This window comes from Prosopis cineraria, unplaced genomic scaffold (assembly GCF_029017545.1).
Source record: "Prosopis cineraria cultivar Desert tree isolate PC_DT_omini unplaced genomic scaffold, ASM2901754v1 PC5, whole genome shotgun sequence".
NCBI lineage: Eukaryota > Viridiplantae > Streptophyta > Magnoliopsida > Fabales > Fabaceae > Prosopis > Prosopis cineraria.
The window spans coordinates 738,187-756,256 of record NW_026555336.1 but is presented as its reverse complement, the minus strand read 5'-3'; the positions used below and the strand labels follow the sequence as shown (position 1 = coordinate 756,256).

The window sequence follows — 18,070 nt, the reverse complement described above, 5'->3', positions numbered from 1 at the left end:
GGCTGGTGTGTCAATTCTATAGAAAAATGATTTGGCTGCTGTTAGTTATCTCGGCACTTCCACACAATTTATTCACTGTGAAGCTGTTTATGGGGGAACTACTTCTAATCATTGTAAGAGCACTTGGGACGATTATATTTAATTAATCTCAGTTTTAGTTGTAACTGGAAATGGCTTATGATTTACGACTTTAATGCATATCTGGATACTGGGGATAAAGTGGGTGGAGCTGAACTAAACAATCTGACCATAAGCTTTCAGAGATTGTATATTTAATTCTCAATCATCCCCTCTTAATGTTGTAGGGGATATCTTTACTTGGGAGAAAAAGCTTACTAAGGAAAGAATTGATTGGGAATTGTGTAATGTTAATTGGAGCCTCGGATTTCTGGAAGCAAACGTCTGCCATCCATGTCATTTTGGCTTAGAATATGGACCTTTCTTGGTGAATATCAATCTTAATAAAATCATTAGACCAAGAAATTATAGTTTCAAATGCCATGTTGCCTGGACTTTAGAGATAGGGTTTTTTGATAATGTACATGCTGCCTGGACAAGTGAAGACTAGAATTCTTGTGTCAAGAAATTTGAGATAGATTCTACAAAATGGAATAGAGAGAAAGTAGGAATATCATCCAAAGGAAATAGAAACTAATTTTGAGGTGTATTGAAGGTATGGATAAAGCTAGAAGAATAATGAAGGATAATTAGTATTTGGCTCAAGTTAAGAAGTTATGGAATGATTGTAATGAATCTTGTGCTCCAAGAAGAATTAACTTTGTACTAAAAATCTCGTTGTGATTAGCTAAAATGGGTTGATCGGAATAGAAATTTTTTCCATGCCTCTATTATTATGAAAAGAATAAACTAAATTGATGATTTAATTAAGGGATGAGACGTAATAATGGATTAGCAATTAAGATTGCTTGAAGTAAATGGCTCGGGATTATTTTTATGATCTTTTCTCTGGTGAAAGGGAATAAGATAGGGAGCTAAGAACTAAAAGGAGTTGCCCAAGCTTGACTATTGCTGAGCTGAATATGATACAAAGAGAGGTTACTAACTATGAAATCAAGCAGCCCGTGTTTGAGATGAGGGCTTTTAAAGCTCCAGAACTTTGATGCGCTACAAGCTTTCTTCTTTCATGACCATTAGCATATCATTAGTGAATCTATTTACAATCTGATCGAGAAAATCTTTGTAGATCCTCAACATGTTGCTGAGATTAGTAAGACCCATCTTGTGTAAATTCCTAAGGTTAAACATCCTGAGACCTTGAAACATTTCAAACCAATCTTGTTATGTAATGTGAGTTATAAAATTGTGTTCATAGTCATTGCAAACGAAGTAAAGCCTATAATGGATATGATTGTGGGTCATCATCAATGTAACTTCATTCTAAGTAGATAGAGTAGTAATAATATCATTATGGCTCAAGAGGTGATTTATACTACGAAACTGTTAAAAAAGAAACAAGTGGTTGGTAACACCAACTCTATGCTATTAATTAAGGAAAAATGACAATCAAGTCCCAAAGGACCAATTTTATACTAGTTAAATCCCAACTAATTCTAAAAGGCCAATCTAGTCCCATGCTATTTTTTCCCAATCAGAATTACGAAGGAAATGATGAAAATGCCTCTACGAGTAAATATAACATGTACACTCATCAGCTCCAACATTTCCCTCTCGATTTGTCTCTTTCCTAGCATTAATGAGAGCTACATGTAAGTGGTGGAGCTGTACGTTAAAGAATACCCATTCCTGAAACAGAGTGATGCTTGGAAAAGGTAGAGTTGCCCTAATTATTGACTCAAGAAAGCTTAAGGAGTTGTGCTAGTGCGTGTAGACAAGTATTTTTTTTTTGCAAATCCTTGCATCTAAACAAAAAAGTTTACTTCATGAAGGTCTGATTTCTTACAAAATGGCTTTTATAAGGAAAAAGATGAAACAGTTTTCTGCAACTAAACATGAAAGAATTTTTTTTATTTGACGTTATAAAATATTTGGCATGAAGATTCAACATTTTGCAACTGAAAGTGTAAGAAATTATTATCGAGTGTCCATATTTTAAGATGAAACGCTGTCACTATTTAATTGATGTGAAAATCACTTATGTCAAAAGTAACTTGTTTCTAAATGGTATATTATTACATTTTATTTTGTTTCTTGTAAGTTGATATTATTGGGTACGATGGAAAGTAGTTGTTTAAAGGAAATTTTTTGTTATTTTCATTTTGGTGGAGATATTGTAAAAGATATGCATGGGACAATGCATTATGATGGGGGGAGTTGTAATGGAAGAATGATTAGAGAAGGAATGTCTCTTGAAGGACTTATTAGATTGATTTCATCATGCTTGAATTATGATTTAAATGGAATAGAGTTGAAGTACACAGTAAAGTTTGATTGCAATGCTCTTTTAAACCTTAAAGATGATAAAGGGATAAATCAATTAATGAAATTGAATGATAATTTTTCTCATATGTATATCATTGGGAAGATACAGTAAAGTACAGAGGCAATAAGAGATTCAATTGATAGGTAAGTTTCTTTAATAGTTGCATAATTAATATTATGCTAATATGAATATGGATGGTAGTAATAAACATGATTTGAATGAAAATGTAGAGCAGGATGTTCAACTAAGAATTCACATGCTACACAAGATCTTGAAGTTCTACCATGTGTAATATAAAGTATTTTAACACCAATGCCCAAGCTAAATGCAACAAAGTGAAAGGATTTGCTAGTAGGACCTGGGCAGATTTTTACGAGTGCTAATGATTATAGACAAGTAATCTACAAGTATAGTATTGCACACAAGTTTGAATATAAATTTATGAAGAACAACACAAATAAAATAATTTCAGTTTGCAAGGCAAAAGGATGCTAATGGAAGATAACAGCATATTCATTAAGGAAGTCTATACCCATGCTTCATGTAACAACTTTCAAGAATGAGCACTTACATTTTGCCTATGAAGACCTTGAAGTTTCTTATAGTACAAGGTGCACACTGACTTCGTCTATAATTGATGACGTAGTAAGGTCTAATATAGAAAAAAGACCTAATGAAATTAAAGCTGACATATATAGAGACTATGGCATAAGTCTAACTTATTGTCAAGCTTTAAGAGAAAAAGAGAGGGCATTGGTAGAAATAAACGGGCTTCCTGACCAATCATATATGCTTGTTCCTTGGTTGTGTAGTAGACTAATGGAGACTGATGCTGATACTATAGCAAAATGGGTGGCTTTTGAGAATAATAGATTTAAATGTTTATTTATTGCATATGGTTGTTCCATTAAAGGATTCTCGTTTAGAGCTAGGCCTATTTTATATGTGGATAGATGTTTCCTCAGTAGTCCTTATCGGGGCACCTTACTGGCAGCTTCAACATACGATGTCAATAATGAGTTGTTTCCATTAGCTTTTGCAATAGTTAGGAGTGAAACTCATAATGATTGGACTTGGTTTCTATAAAATATTAAAGATATCCTTGGTTCGCTACAAGTAATTATTGTTTCTAATAGAAATAATGCTATTATTAGTGCTGTTAGAGCCATATTTGGTGGTGATAGACATGCATTTTGCTATCAACATGTTAAGGAGAATTTTAGCTCTAAGTTTAATAAAGTTTGTAGGGGAATAGGAAGGAACAACAAAGAAGAGGCACTAAAGTTGCTTGATTACATTGCCTATGCAAGGTATGAGCATGAATTTCATATAGCCATAGGAAATTTGAGGATGTTCTCTCTACAATTAGCAAGATGGGTTGAAAATCAAGGCGATGTTGATCGGTGGGCACTATTATTGTTCCCATTTCAAAGATGGGATAAGATAACAACCAACTTGGCCGAATCATTCAATGTATGGATTCTTGAGGAGAGGAGGCATAATATATGTGTTCTTATAAATGAGCATAGGGACAAGCTGAGTAAGAAATTTTTTGCAAGTAAGGCATCCATGAGTAAGTAAAAAAGCATAGTTGGTCCCAATGTTGAAGCAAAGTTGAAGGAAAATATTTTCAAGGTAGAAGTTATGATAGTTTAGCTGCATGGCTCACATATTGCATTAGTTCAGACACTGTGTGGAGATGTATGTGTGAATCTGATATTAAGGGAATGCACATGCAAAGTTTGGCAAATGTCTAGAATTCCTTGCCCACATGCCTATGCAGCCATTAAAGAAGTGCATGGTAATGTGTATAACTATGTTGAGGAATGTTATCTTCACAGCTCACAGGAGAAAATATACAGTGGCACTATGCATCTTGTTGAGACCCATGACATGCCAAAGCCAAATACATTGATAGTGTCTCAGCTCATGAACCAAACCTTTTTGCTGCCTCCTAGAACATCTCGACCAGCTGGCAGACCTCGTCGTGTGAGGATCAAGTCTCAACATCAATAAAAGAAGGTTTATCATTATCATTGTTCTCACTGCCATGAAGCAAGTCATATGCAGAAGAGGTGTAAGAATCCAAATTCAAGTTGATGTTATTGTAAATGAGTTACCACATGAACTTGAATTTGGGTGACATAAACATAATGGTTGTTTTAGGGGTTTTTTAGGCATATAGCAACCCCTATTTTGTAAATCCAAGTTGATGTTTCTATAATATGAGATTAGATCAACTTGGATTTAGTTGACATGTATAAGTTTATATAGATATACATTAGTAGTATTAGGGGTTTTTTTTTGGTACATAGTAACCCTTCATTTGTAAATCCAAGTTCATGCCTTTATGTATGTGGACAGTTGATATGTGCAGATGCATTAGATGAATTAATACATGTTTCTTACATGTACAGTTCGTATCTTCTAGTTCCTCGATCCAAAATTTCGTGTACGAGTTGCCACTTTTTTGTAAGGAAGTTGTAAAATTTGGTATCTAAATTGCAAAATACTAGAATGATGTCCTAAAATATTTAACTCTTGTAGAATTTAATAGGTATTCGATCCAAAATTTAGTTTACAAATTGCAACATGTTCCTAAGGAAGTTACAAACTTTGGTGTCTCAATTGCAAATTACTAGAGCTTTGTCATAAAAAGAATAATTCTTGTAAGAATTTAATAGTTCTTCGATCCAAAATTTCGAGTACAAGTTACAAATTCTTCCTAAGTAAGTTACAAAGGTTGGTGTCTTAGTTGCAAAATACTGAAACATTGTCCTGAAAGAATAACTCTTACAAGAATATAACAATTCTTCGATCCAAAATTTTGTGTATGAGTTGCAAATTTTTCCTAATGAAGTTGCAAACTTTGATGTCTCAGTTGCAAAATACTGGAACAATGTACTAAAGGATTTAACTCTTGTAAGAATTTAATAGTTTTTCGATCCAAAATTTAGAGTACGAGTTGCAAATTTCTCCTAAGGAAGTTACAAAATTTGGTGTCTCAGTTGCAAATTTCTGGAGCTTTGTCATAAGAATAACTTGTAAGAATTTAATAGTTCTTCAATCCAAAATTTAGAATATAAGTTGCAAATTATTTCTAAGGATATTGCAAAATTTAGTTTCTCACTTGCAAATTATTGGAGCTTTGTCGTAAAGAATTTAACTCTTCAACGAATTTAATAGTTCTTTGATCCAAAATTTTGAGTACCAGTTGCAAATTGTTTCTAAGGACATTGCAAAATTTAGTTTCTCAATTGTAAATTACTGGAGCTTTGTCCTAAAGGATTTAACTCTTCTACAAATTTAATAGTTCTTCAATTCAAAATTTGGAATATAAGTTGCAAATTATTTCTAAGGACATTGCAAAATTTGGTTTCTCACTTGTAAATTATTGGAGCTTTGTCGTAAAGGATTTAACTCTTCAACGAATTTAATAGTTCTTCGATCCAAAATTTTGAGTACCAGTTGCAAATTATTTCTAAGGACATTGCAAAATTTGGTTTCTCAATTGCAAATTACTGGAGCTTTGTCCTAAAGGATTTAACTCTTCTACAAATTTAATAGTTCTTCGATCCTAAATTTTGAGTACCAGTTGCAAAGTTTGCCTGACAAAGTTACAAAATTTGGTCTCTCAGTTGCAAATTACTGGAGCGTTATCCTAAAATAATAACTTTTTTAAGAATTCATTACTTACCCTACCCAAAATTTTGACACATAGTTGCGACATTGTCTATATATAATTGATTTGGTTGCTTGTTCAGCTTGCATGATAGTTGAAAAGAGTGTTTTATTTAGAAAATTCCTTGATTTATTTGTTACATTGAATTGGAACACCATATGATTAAAGTAATATAAGTAGCAGCCCGGCTGTGTCAATTGGCAAGAAATATATGTTATTTTAATTTATTGAAAATAATAAGTATTAATTAGTACGTATGATATAAAATCTAAATGGAGATGTTGGCAATGTTGCTCAGACAAAATCATAATTTAGTTAGGTAAAAATGCATGCATGTGACCAAATTTTGATCAAATTACATGTTTTGGATACAAAATTAATCAAGCATATCCCATAAAGGCCAGCCTAATTTTGTGGCCAAAAATTCTATTCTTATACACCCCACAATGTATTGGTAAAAATCTTCTTATAGGCCCTAAAATTTGGATATAGCTTCAAATTCAATTGAGCATGTCTTCACACCCATTAAAGATTAATGATGAAAACATGTCAAAGATTAAAAATTTATCTACACTTCTTTCCTACCCTCTTTGGTCGGTTAGTTATTGAGACAGAGGAAAATACTTTGTTTCTTACTTCATTTCTCGTGTGATTTACCAGCCATCACACCACATCCACCCTAAACTATCTCAGTTGTTCCTAAAAAAACATAAAGAAAGTTTAAGTTTCACATTGATAATTGGAAAAAAATATTAGAAAGATTGTGGATCACATATGTTTGAAAAGTCCTCCATGGTTAGTCCTCCTTTTCTTCTTCTACCATCCCATTCTGCACAATACTTTATCACATATACCCCACAATCATCTCTACAAATATGAGCAATTCAGGTATGGCAAAATGTCTACTAGAAATGAATACATTAAAAGGTAGTTATTTTCATAGATAGTTACTTACACATTACTCTGTTTGGGAAGTTCTTCAAATATCATCTCCATCTGAAAATCCTCTTCATATTTCTCCGGGTTACATGCTTGTAACAACTCAATTATGCTAGTTCTCTACAAATAGTTTCGGAGTTAGATAACCATTCCCATTTAAAAATTTAAGTAACCTAAACACTAATAAAGCATACCATAAATCCAGCCATCATCTTCTTCTCTTTAAATAACTTCCTAGCTAATGAATCAAGGATGAAAAATTTGTCATTTTTCAAATCAGCACAATAGCAAAACCAGTGATTAAACACAAGCATGGGTAAGAAAAGGTAATCACAATTTATAAGGTTATATCCAAGTTGATCACGCATGACCATCTTTGCATCCTCAAAGATAGACCATCTTAACTTTTTATCCCTTAGGTTGGCCATAAATTTTGAATCAAATATGTACCTTTGCACCTTCCCTTCATGAAGTTGCTCACCAACCATCACTTTTGCGACCATGCTCATAACCTACAAAGAACACATCCAATACTCAATGTGCTATCCAATTAAGCAACTAATTAATTAAAACTATCAGACATATAGCTGTACTTATCCATTTTTTAGGACCAAGACTTTGGCATTCGGCCCTATTTAAGTAGTAATTGTACATCTCAACGACATACCTAACAAAAATGTGTTATTGTATCAAACATAATGCACCATGATTATCAAAAAGTAATATCACATTACTTACTCTTCACCCTCTGCTTGATTGGTCTGCTTAGTGCAATATTCATATATTTATTGTTCTTTTGTAATTCTCCCTTGTATTGGTTCTTTCAAAAAAGGTGACCAATTTACCTCAACCCTTTTCCTCTCAAACCTTCGAATCATTAAGCTTTCATCTATTCTCCTCCTCTTCTTACCATCTTGTCTTTTATCACTTTCTTCCTTACTATCGGAGCCTTCATCTTCATCTTCTTTAGATCTAGCTCCAGCTGCAGTTTCATGTCCATCATCATCCTCATCTTCATCCCCATCTTCATCCCCAGCTTCATGTGCATCTTCAGCTTCATCTTCGCCCTTGTCTCCATCTTCATCTTCTTCTTCAGCTTCATTTTTATCTCTACATTCCTCTTCCTCCACATCTTCTTCACTTGGTTCGCCAACTCGCATGATAGCTTTACTATCAAATATTTAAAGCTGGTTAAGACTTTATTACAACTTCAGCACTTTACTTGCAAATGTATTGGCATATTGCAAAAAGTCTTCATATAACTCCCTCACACCCTAACCAAGTTTCAACACCAAGCTTATTAAACAAGTGAAAACCAAAACATAGACAATAAATTATAAACATTTATATACTGGGTGAGTTATCGTTGCAAGTGGAGGTAAAACTTCAGACACTTCATTAGCCTGTCCACTATAAAGAATGCCATGGATGCTTTCTTTTTCCAACTTAACCTGTTTTTGCACCATGTGTTGGTTCCACAAATGCATCACAGGCGTTCTACCATCTACTGACAGTATTGGGCCCAATGGAAAGTGGTACATGTAAAATATCTGCACCAGAAGGATAATTATAATCTAATTAATAACAAATAAATTAGAACAAAATATAGAAGGATTTTAAATAGTCTATACCATTAAGAAAAATAAGCATCCTCCTACATTCTTCTTCCTTCATCCACTCCTTAATGCTGTCTTATAAGTCAAAATTTCTCTAATAAGCTCTGACAATACAAAAGATGACCAGTCATATTCTTGAACATTTTTCTTCCTACTTAAAATTTTAATACTCCTCATACTAACAGTTGTACTTATTGTGGGACAAAGAAATGTTTTAAAAGTGAATAACAAAAACATCGTTTCAAAATTTTTTTCTGCCTTGTCGAATATGACCATACTCTTCAACTTAGTGAAGGGTTTGCCAAGATAATTGTTCTTTAATGCTTGAGATGCTTCGTTGTCATCATCTAAAAATGCAGCTTTCCCACTATAAGGCACACCTAAGATAGTGTGCATATCCTTTCCATCAACACTTAATTTTTTCCCTCTAATTCCAAGTGTTGAGATTGGTGTGTCAAAAGCAGTAATTACTTGTTCACATAACTCTCTCGGTAGTTTATTAAATTTAAAATCCAAGAGAGATTGGAACCCCATTTTCTTGACCTTAGTACATAACCTTTTATGTTTGGATATGTATTCCACAACTTCCTTGAACTAGCCAGGAGAGCAACATGTATTAAATGAAACCTATAAACTAAGAGGAATAATATAACACCATACAATGCATAACAATCATACTAAAAAAACTCATCAATTTAAAATAAATACAAGTGAGTGATACTGTTACCGTGGAACAAGATACTGATTCCTTGCCTTGTCCATCTAATAAAGCCATGTTTTATATCTTTCTTGTTCAGCATTTGATAACTTTCGCTAAGTTTCTCTCATTGAGTCATTGGCTTCTATAAGACCACTAAATTTTCCTTTATTTTTTTCAAGAAACTCTTTCTTAAAGTTATCGTATCCAGACTTCCTTTTTGTTGTAGCTTTCTTGTTCTCCATATTTTCTTGGTGTCTCAGATGTAAATTACTCTTTTTGGTTTGCAACAAAAGCAAACAAAATAAATTCAGCCAAATATTACACCCAAAACACACCACAGACATATACACTGACATGGAATAGTGAACATGCAAGGTGGCAGCTTTTAATTCAGCCAAATTCCCTCCATTTTGTCCTATTGTCTGCCTTTTACTTTTCATACTATTTAATTGATTTGGATATCACAAAAATGAGGAAACGCTGTGAGTGGTCAGCATTAAAAATATCAAGCCACTATCATTACATATAAGCTAAACTAAAGGACATGTATACGCAGTGATTACAATCCCAAGCCACATCATTACAAATATGTTTCAAGTGCTTGGCAAAACTAAAGAATGCACATACCAAACACCACCTAAAAGATTCTTCATATTTCAATATATCTTATCATAGTTTGGCTACTATAATTATAAATGGGTAGGGTACCAATGCACACATTATCTATCTCATACTGTAACAAACTTAGAACCTTACATAAAAGGAAGCAAAACAAACATAGAAGACTACATAGAAGATATAAACAAGAACCAGGTCTTACAAAATGCTACTCGAATTGGAAACACCATATTGATATGCCATATTTTGTTATAAAAATTAACACCTAAATAAAGGTATTTTACAAAATCTCCCATACATATTCCCACAACTTAAATTGGTTTATCTTAAAACAAATGAGTTTATTCAAACGTTTAACCAAATTGATAGTTTAACTTAAAGAAAATCAAAATGATCATTCCAGTTAATCTGCGTCAATAAATATTCATTGTTCTTGCATCAAATTCTCTATGCAATCCAAGTTTTTCAACCATGCATTTATAAGCGAATAATGTGTGCTTAAATCCATCTTCCTTTTTCACTGAGTTGAACATTTCAAGAGCTTTAAGTAGGTCCTTTTGAGATCTTACAACAACAGCAACATGTTTAGGAAGTAAAGTAGGACTCATTCCAAGATGACACTATGAATAATTTTATGTATGATAATCAAATAAAATCAATCTACCAAACATGAGTAGTTCTTTACTTGTGCATGTACATTAAACCTTCAAAGTTACACATATAAAAACAGAAAATTATTTTAGTAGCAGGACATAAGCCTACTAGCTTGCTTCTTTGTGCCCTGACAAACAAGCTTCCCACCTAATTATCACCGATGCAAGTCCCAAAAAAAATTGGTTAAAATTAAACTAATAAATTGAAAGAAAGTAAGCAGTAACAAGAAGAATTTTATTAATAAAGCCTAGCAAATTTGCTCATGGTTAAAGGGCATAACAAACATGCATGTCTACAAGAAGAGAGAAGTTAAACTTTTGCGAAGAGAAATTGAGAAAAACACAAACAAGTTTTGGGCGAGAAAGATTACACTAACAAAACCTAGAAAATCACCTTCTTTTCTTTGATAGTTAAAAAAATGTCTCTTTTTGTAATAAATTCCCAAAACTGTTTCTTTTTGTGTTAAATTCCTGATCCAAAAAAGGATCTTCAGTAGGATAAACACTCACAGGAAACAGGAATAAAAAATGCACCTTAAGTTATAGGGAGTGAGAGTGATGCTGGTGAAGGCTGGCCGTTTTATGGCTTGATGTTGCCAGTCAACACCGAACAAAGAGGTGGGGACTAGACACTCCTTTCAAATAGAAGAGGGATGTTTCCTCCCCCTCGGGGGGTGGGGTTTTTTTTATGTTGGTGTGGGGAGAGGCTGGGTCCAGGAAGGAAGAGGAAGATAAATTCACTGAACTACTCATGAAGAAGCAGAACAGATTGATAAAGAGATATTTGTATGAAATTGCCTAAAAGAAGTGAAGCAGATTGAAAATTTATTTCCATCCATTGAATATTAAAATATTTGCATGCATTGGTAAAGAGAACTTAAATATTGTCAACATTTCCATGGATTGAAAAATTATTTTCAAAGAAGAAGCACAACAGATTTGCACAGCCGAGTATTAGTAAATTGTACACTAAAATGAAGTGTATAAAAAGGAAGTTTCTTTTCCTAAGAATCCTCATAGGCATTCGATTTCTAAGCATTTAGTGAAGAGAGATTCAAAAAGCCAACAACTTAAAGAAGACACTAATGACAAGTGAAAGACACATCCCTAAGGAAATAACACCAAGTATTATAATCCCCATAGCACGTGAAATAATAAACGAGTTGATTTAGGACAACAAGCACACAATACTTTTTGATTCCTAGAAATGAACCTTAGACCCTAACCACAAGTCATTAATTTTCTAATTAGGGGAAGGCCTACGAAAAGCTTAACAAGAAGCCTCTTCAGTTTAGGTCTCAATTAATTTTCTACACAGACAACTTGAAAGAACGAAAGTTATTATTTGATCATTATGAGAGGCATTTTGATTCGGTAGAAAAACCAGGACACCAGGACAGGAAAATCATTTATGAAAACTATAAATTTTAGACGATCAAATACTCACAGTCGTGCCCATTTGCCAATTTTTTTTGTTTTGTTTTTGCTTTTGCTGAAAATTTTGACCTGCCTCTAAGCTGGGATTTGGGATCTAGGTCCTGAAGTCCCAACAAATAATAAGGGAAAAAAATACACATATTCAACAGAAGCAAAACAAATCAGGTATAAACCTAAGAGATACAAGGGTTTGTGTGTCACTAAGAATGTCTCTTCATGTCAGGTCTCCAAAAACATTCTTCATGAAATTCTCATCAGAAGAACGAAAGTTTATTCAACTCAATCCTTATCAGAGACAAAAGCAAATCACATAAATTCAGAACAAGCACATCCTAAGAAATATTCATAATAAAAGAGTGGTAGAAAAATAGCAACAAAACCCCACGGGCACATTTCATAGCATATAAGTTCTAGGAACTTTCAGGAAGAAGAACAACATAGTGAAGCCATAATACTAGTTTGGATATACCTCACTGAGCGAGTAAGATTTAAAGATTTGAGACATGCATACGAACTATAAATGGATAAAAAGAGAGTTTTCCTATATTAATATAATCTGCCTTTAGCCAAAAAAGAAGAAGAGAGATTTAGGTGTATAAATCTGAACCTTAATGGCAAAAACCTTACCCCTGGCTCTCTATAGTTGTTATCGCCAAAATCTGAGCCCTCGCCACCGATTTTCCCTTACCTCTGTCACCGCCGCCAATGTTTGCCTCTTCTCTTTCACGTGTTTAACTTTGAGTTGCCGGCTACGCATGCCACCCCTAGAAACATCACTCCCCTCTAGCCCAACCAAGCTCTCGTTCACCCTATGTAACTGCAACCTCAATTCAAGGTAGAGAAGCTTTCCTCCGATCAATCAATTGACATAGCTCCTCGCTAGGGCAGAGAAGATCAGAACAGAGCTCGTCGCTAAGGCAGAGAAGAGAGCTCGTCATACACATGGGATCTCGTCAGCAAGGTAGAGAAGAAATCGAGCTTTTTAAAGTTACTTCAAGAAGGCTGAAGGGAACTCGTTCAGATTAAACAACGCTGACCTAGAGAAGATAGCTTCGCGTCTCACACTAGGACTTGTTCAGGCAAAGAAGAAAATAAGCTTTCACTTGAAGAAGGGTATTTCAGTCTTTTCTTATGACATCAAAATACCACTTAAGGACTCTGGGACTTGATTGGCCTTTTAGAATTAGTTGAGACTTAACTGGTATAAAATTGGTCCTTTAGGACTTCGTTGTCATTTTCCCATTAATTAATTATATATAATTTTAATAATTATTAATTTACTTAGTTATTAATTACTCTCTCCATCCCAAATTATAAGACATTTTTAGGTAAAATCTCATACCAATAAACCTCATTAAATACACCTAACAACCTTATCTTTCTAAAATAAAAATATAAAATTTTAAAAATACCCATTATTTAATATATTAAAAAGAGAAGAAATAGAAATTAATTATAGAGAGAGAAAGGGTAATATTGAAATTGGCACATTTAATGAGACCTTAATCTACCCAAAGTGTATCATATTTTAGGATAGAGAAACTACTTCAAAAGTGCCCTATAATTTAGGACGAAGGAAGTATTATTTTTATTAATTATTCTTCAATTACTTAATGATTAATTATTTATTTTTTAAAATGTATTTAATTTTCTTATTATTGATAGTTAATTATTGTTATTATTCAATCATATATATTTTTTAATACAACTCTGTTATACTTAATATAATTTAAAAGTAATTAATATTAGGGTTAAAGTTTAATTTTATCCATATACTTATTTTTTAAGAGCACTGGACACCGTATATTCTTTAGTTAGGCAATTTTTTTCCTGAAGTATTTTTTTGAGATCCAAAAATACCCTTATGTGAGGAAATTGTTAATTCTGCCATTATATGCTGACGTGGCATATGCGTGGGGCCCACACATAATGATAGATAAGACTCTAACCATGTCATTTGGTACTAATTTGCCCTTAAATTCTTTTTTCAAAAGCATTGAGCATACTAAAGTCTTTTCTAGAAACACTGGGTACCTTGAAATTATATTAAAATAAAATTTAATAAATATTGCCAAAATATTAAATATTTTCCCATTTAATAATTTAAATATTATTATTTATATTCATTCAAAAATTCTAAATTACTTTTTAAATATTAATAAATCAAACAACCATTTTATAAATTTATAGATAATTTTTTATTTTTTATATATCGATCTTTAATCTTCTTTTTGAGATAGTGTTCAAATTAATACGATTTTTATGGTGATGGAACTTACTTATATTTTAATATTGGTTAAGTTGCTTAATTTACTTAGTCAACTAATGATCTTCCTCTAAAATATTTCACCACGCCAATTTAATACTCTTTATACGTTGTAGTGTTAGAAGTAAAACAAAAAATATGACAATCAGGACCAATAAAATGATAATAAAAATATTTATTTGAAAGATATTGCTTATTCCATTAACATGTTGGAAAAAGTTACTTTACAAGAAAAAAAATGAAGAGATGAGAAGAAAAAATTCCTTTAATCTAAAGGTCCATTCCCTTCATTTTTAATGTAAAATTGCAAAATATTAAGTTGGGTGGTGTAATATTTTGAATAATAATATTTAAATTATTAAATATTAAGATACATAATATTTTAATAATATTTATTAAATTTTATTTTAACAAGACTTTAAGGTGCCTAGCAATCTTAGAGAAAAATTTTAGGGTGCTCAACGCTCTTAGAAAAAGAGTTCAGGAGCAAATTAACACTAAAGAATATGGTTAAAGTTTTATATGTCACTGTGCGTGAGCCCCACACACATGCCACATCAACAAAAAATAAAAAAATTAATGGTTCATTAACATTGGGAGTTTTTTGCTCCTAAAAAAAATAGTTCAGTGGTAAAATTGTCCCAATTAAGAGTATACGATATTCAGTGCTCTTAAAAATAAGAATGTGAGCAAAATTGGACCTTAACCCTTAATATTAATTTAATTAATATTATCACTTAAATATAATTAATATTAACTTCATATAAGATGAGAGATGGTGTTTCCTGGTTGAGTAAATGCCACCTTTGAGCTTTTCATCAATAAATGATAATGTTATTAATATAACACAACAAAATTTGAGAGATGCCACCTCCAAATCTAAGAAATGCCACCTCTCATCTTTTAATTAATATATAATAATATAATTTACTAATTAACATAATTAATAAAAATTACTTTTAAATATTATGGAACTTGAGATATCTTATTTTAAATTATTTTTATAGAAATTGAGAATAGTCACTTGAAGGTTTAAAATTATTAGATGTATAATTATTACTAATTAATGTTACTTTCATAGTTAGTAATATTTATATGTACATTTAATATTTTTATTATTAAAATTATGATTCTTAAGTGGTTTTTTTAAGTGTCACTTTGTTGTATAATAATAATAAGCTATGGCATTTCATGTAAGAAACACCATCTCTTATTGTTTACTAAATTTATAAATAAAAAATAATTCTTAAGTGGTGGCTTTTAAAAAAGGAAATGCTACCTAAGATGTTTTATAGTTTATTTAGTAACATATCATTTTTTAATTGTTATAAAATGTATACTATTAAATCTCATTTTTATAATAGTGCAACTAAACTCCATGCTTTTGAGGATTCTTCTTCCAACATACAAGATGAAGGGAAGCACTCAAATGACCCACCGTCCTATACCCAAGGAAAGAAGGAGATCTACTCACCCTTTGATGTACCTTGACCTCGAGGCTACATCTAGCTAAATACATTAAAAGTACTGCTTATTAAGAAGCAACTTAATCACTACTAAAAAATAAACTAATTTAGCGAGGGACGAATCCCTTGCTAAATGGAAGTTAACAAGGGATTTTGTCCCTCAATAATTTCATTGCAACAAACATGCTTGCTAAATTTAACGGTGAAAGATATTCCCTTGCTAATTTAGTGAAGGATTTAGCCAGGGATTCATTCCCTCATTAAATTTAGTTAACTGGCATATATACTCTCTTTCTTTACTAGTTAAACTGAAATATATTTATAATTATTATATGAGAAATTAAATACATGTTACTTAATTGCACAAATGTATTGAATAATATATTATAAAAATACATTTGTATATTATATTTTATTTTTAATTATTAACATGATAAAAATATTTATATTTATATTTATATGATTCTTTATATTATATTGTTTAATAATATAATATTTTTTAAGGAAAATGAACTCAAAATAAAGAAAATATTAAATATTAAATAATTTTATTATGAATATTTTAGTTAATTTTTATCTTTATTTTTAAATGAAATTATTCAAACATATAATTAAAATTTATTTTTAAAAGTCAATTTTTTTAGTAATTAGCTAGGGATAAAATCCATTACTAATTATCTTATTTTAAAAAAAGATTGACAATCTCTCACTATTTTCTTTACTAATTATCTTATCTAAAAAAGGATGATTGTCCCTCACTATTTTTCTCTTTAATTTAAGATAGAAAGGAATTAACAGTCTCTTACTATTTTTCTTGCTAATTTAAAGTCGAGATACAAAATTAACATCTCTCACTAATTTTCTCGTTAATTTAGCATTTTATAGAGGAATAGAAGATCCTTTGCTAATTTGTATTTTTCTAGTAGTGAATGATTTTTTTTTAATTTTTTGTTTATTTATTTAGTACTTCTTGCATTTTTCTCTTATTTTGGAAAAAAATTTCCCTCCTCTGATTTATCCTATTTGGAATATTTTTCTCTTAGCCTTGATGACTATTTTGATTTGATTACATCTACTTGACTTTGCTTATTTGGATTCTTTTGCCTTTATGACCCTTGCAAGTGATAGTCGCTATCATTCATGCCCATTTGATATTTTTATTTTTAGTGAGCACATGTTTCAATTTTTTGTTTTAGCATGTGATCATTTTAAATAACACATTTTGTGGTCCCCGATTATTTGTTCTTTAATTGTTGGTTATTAGCACCTTAGTGCCTTGGTTATTTGTTCTGAGTAATCACACCTCTATATAAAAAGATATTAGGTTCGTATAAAAAAGATTTATAACTGCCTAAGGAAGGCATAGAGCTTAAGAAAAAAAATGCATGGGTGAAAAGAAGGCAAAAATACAGAAATAAAGTCAAATAAAAGCTCCAACAGGCAGTGATCCCAATGTACAAACTGAGAAAATAGGCATAGTCTAAAAGATATAAATTTTTGACTTTGTAGATAGTACCTAGTTAACCTTGACATTGAATTACCCTTAGTAGTGGTCCATTGTGGTTCTACTTAGAGCCTTTTTTTTATTGAATTCAGTAGAGGATCTAGTGGTTAATTTTTTTTTTTTGCTTGCGGGCATTCTTTTGTTATTTTCTTGATTGCTTGGTTTTAAGGATAAATTAGGTTCATTGTGATTCTATAACTTGAAGACATGCAATGATGTGAAGGAAAAAGTGGGATCGCGCTAATTTGGGATAGAACCCGAAGCACAAATAAAAGAAGTAAAAATGAAACAAAGAAATGTTAAGATGAAGATATGATAAGGGACGAAAGTAAATAAAACAAAAGGGCAAAAAGATAAGGATCAAGGAAAATGATAGCTAGAACACTTATAGCTAACTCTAGCAACCTTAACCTTTGAGATACCACAAGAGTTGATTAAATTCTTGATCATGCCAGTATTCACCTCAAAATTCCCACAAGAAAGCACAACTCATACAAAGAGTTTTACTAAACTTAAGAGAAAATTCTCATTGATAACTTTTCATTGGAAGAGTACAAAAGGGGGTTTATTTATAAGCAAGAGAATAAAAGACTCTAGAATCCCTAACCTTATATGACTCCCTCCAAAATGGCACCACCTCTTTGACAAAATAAGAAGATTCCTTATTCCTTGGAGATTCAATAATAATGGCTAAATGAGGGAATTTAAAAAAATTTCTAATAACTAAAGTCTTGCTCCCTAAGTCAAATCACTTAATAAAGGCCACAATAATGAAAAGGAATCAACAT

The 18,070-nt window shown here is 31.6% G+C and overlaps 1 protein-coding gene, 1 non-coding gene and 1 pseudogene across 2 annotated transcripts; all 3 read right to left on the bottom strand.

Annotated features, from left to right (window-relative positions):
* Positions 1–6,772: 6,772 nt before the first annotated feature.
* LOC129311434 (protein bfr2-like) lies at positions 6,773–8,182 on the bottom strand. The gene is made up of 4 exons (XM_054953764.1): positions 7,868–8,182; positions 7,217–7,534; positions 7,039–7,142; positions 6,773–6,782 (listed from the first exon to the last, which is right to left on the bottom strand). The coding sequence occupies exons 1-4, from the start codon at positions 8,180–8,182 to the stop codon at positions 6,773–6,775; spliced, it is 747 nt and encodes a 248-aa protein (XP_054809739.1).
* Positions 8,183–11,889: 3,707 nt separating this feature from the next.
* Positions 11,890–11,972, bottom strand: LOC129312225 (small nucleolar RNA Z159/U59). The gene has a single exon (XR_008593477.1). It is a non-coding gene; the product is annotated as a small nucleolar RNA Z159/U59 (small nucleolar RNA).
* Positions 11,973–12,254: 282 nt separating this feature from the next.
* On the bottom strand, positions 12,255–12,343 carry LOC129312226 (small nucleolar RNA Z159/U59; annotated as a pseudogene).
* Between the last annotated feature and the right edge of the window lie 5,727 nt (positions 12,344–18,070).

Coding starts and splice junctions, on each gene's coding strand:
- LOC129311434 (XM_054953764.1), bottom strand. CDS start 8,182: ATGCGAGTTGGCGAACCAAGTGAAGAAGATGTGGAGGAAGAGGAATGT. Junction 7,535..7,867: donor TTGAGAGGAAAAGGGTTGAG/GTAAATTGGTCA, acceptor TGTTCTTTGTAG/GTTATGAGCATGGTCGCAAA. Junction 7,143..7,216: donor AGATGATGGCTGGATTTATG/GTATGCTTTATT, acceptor AACTATTTGTAG/AGAACTAGCATAATTGAGTT.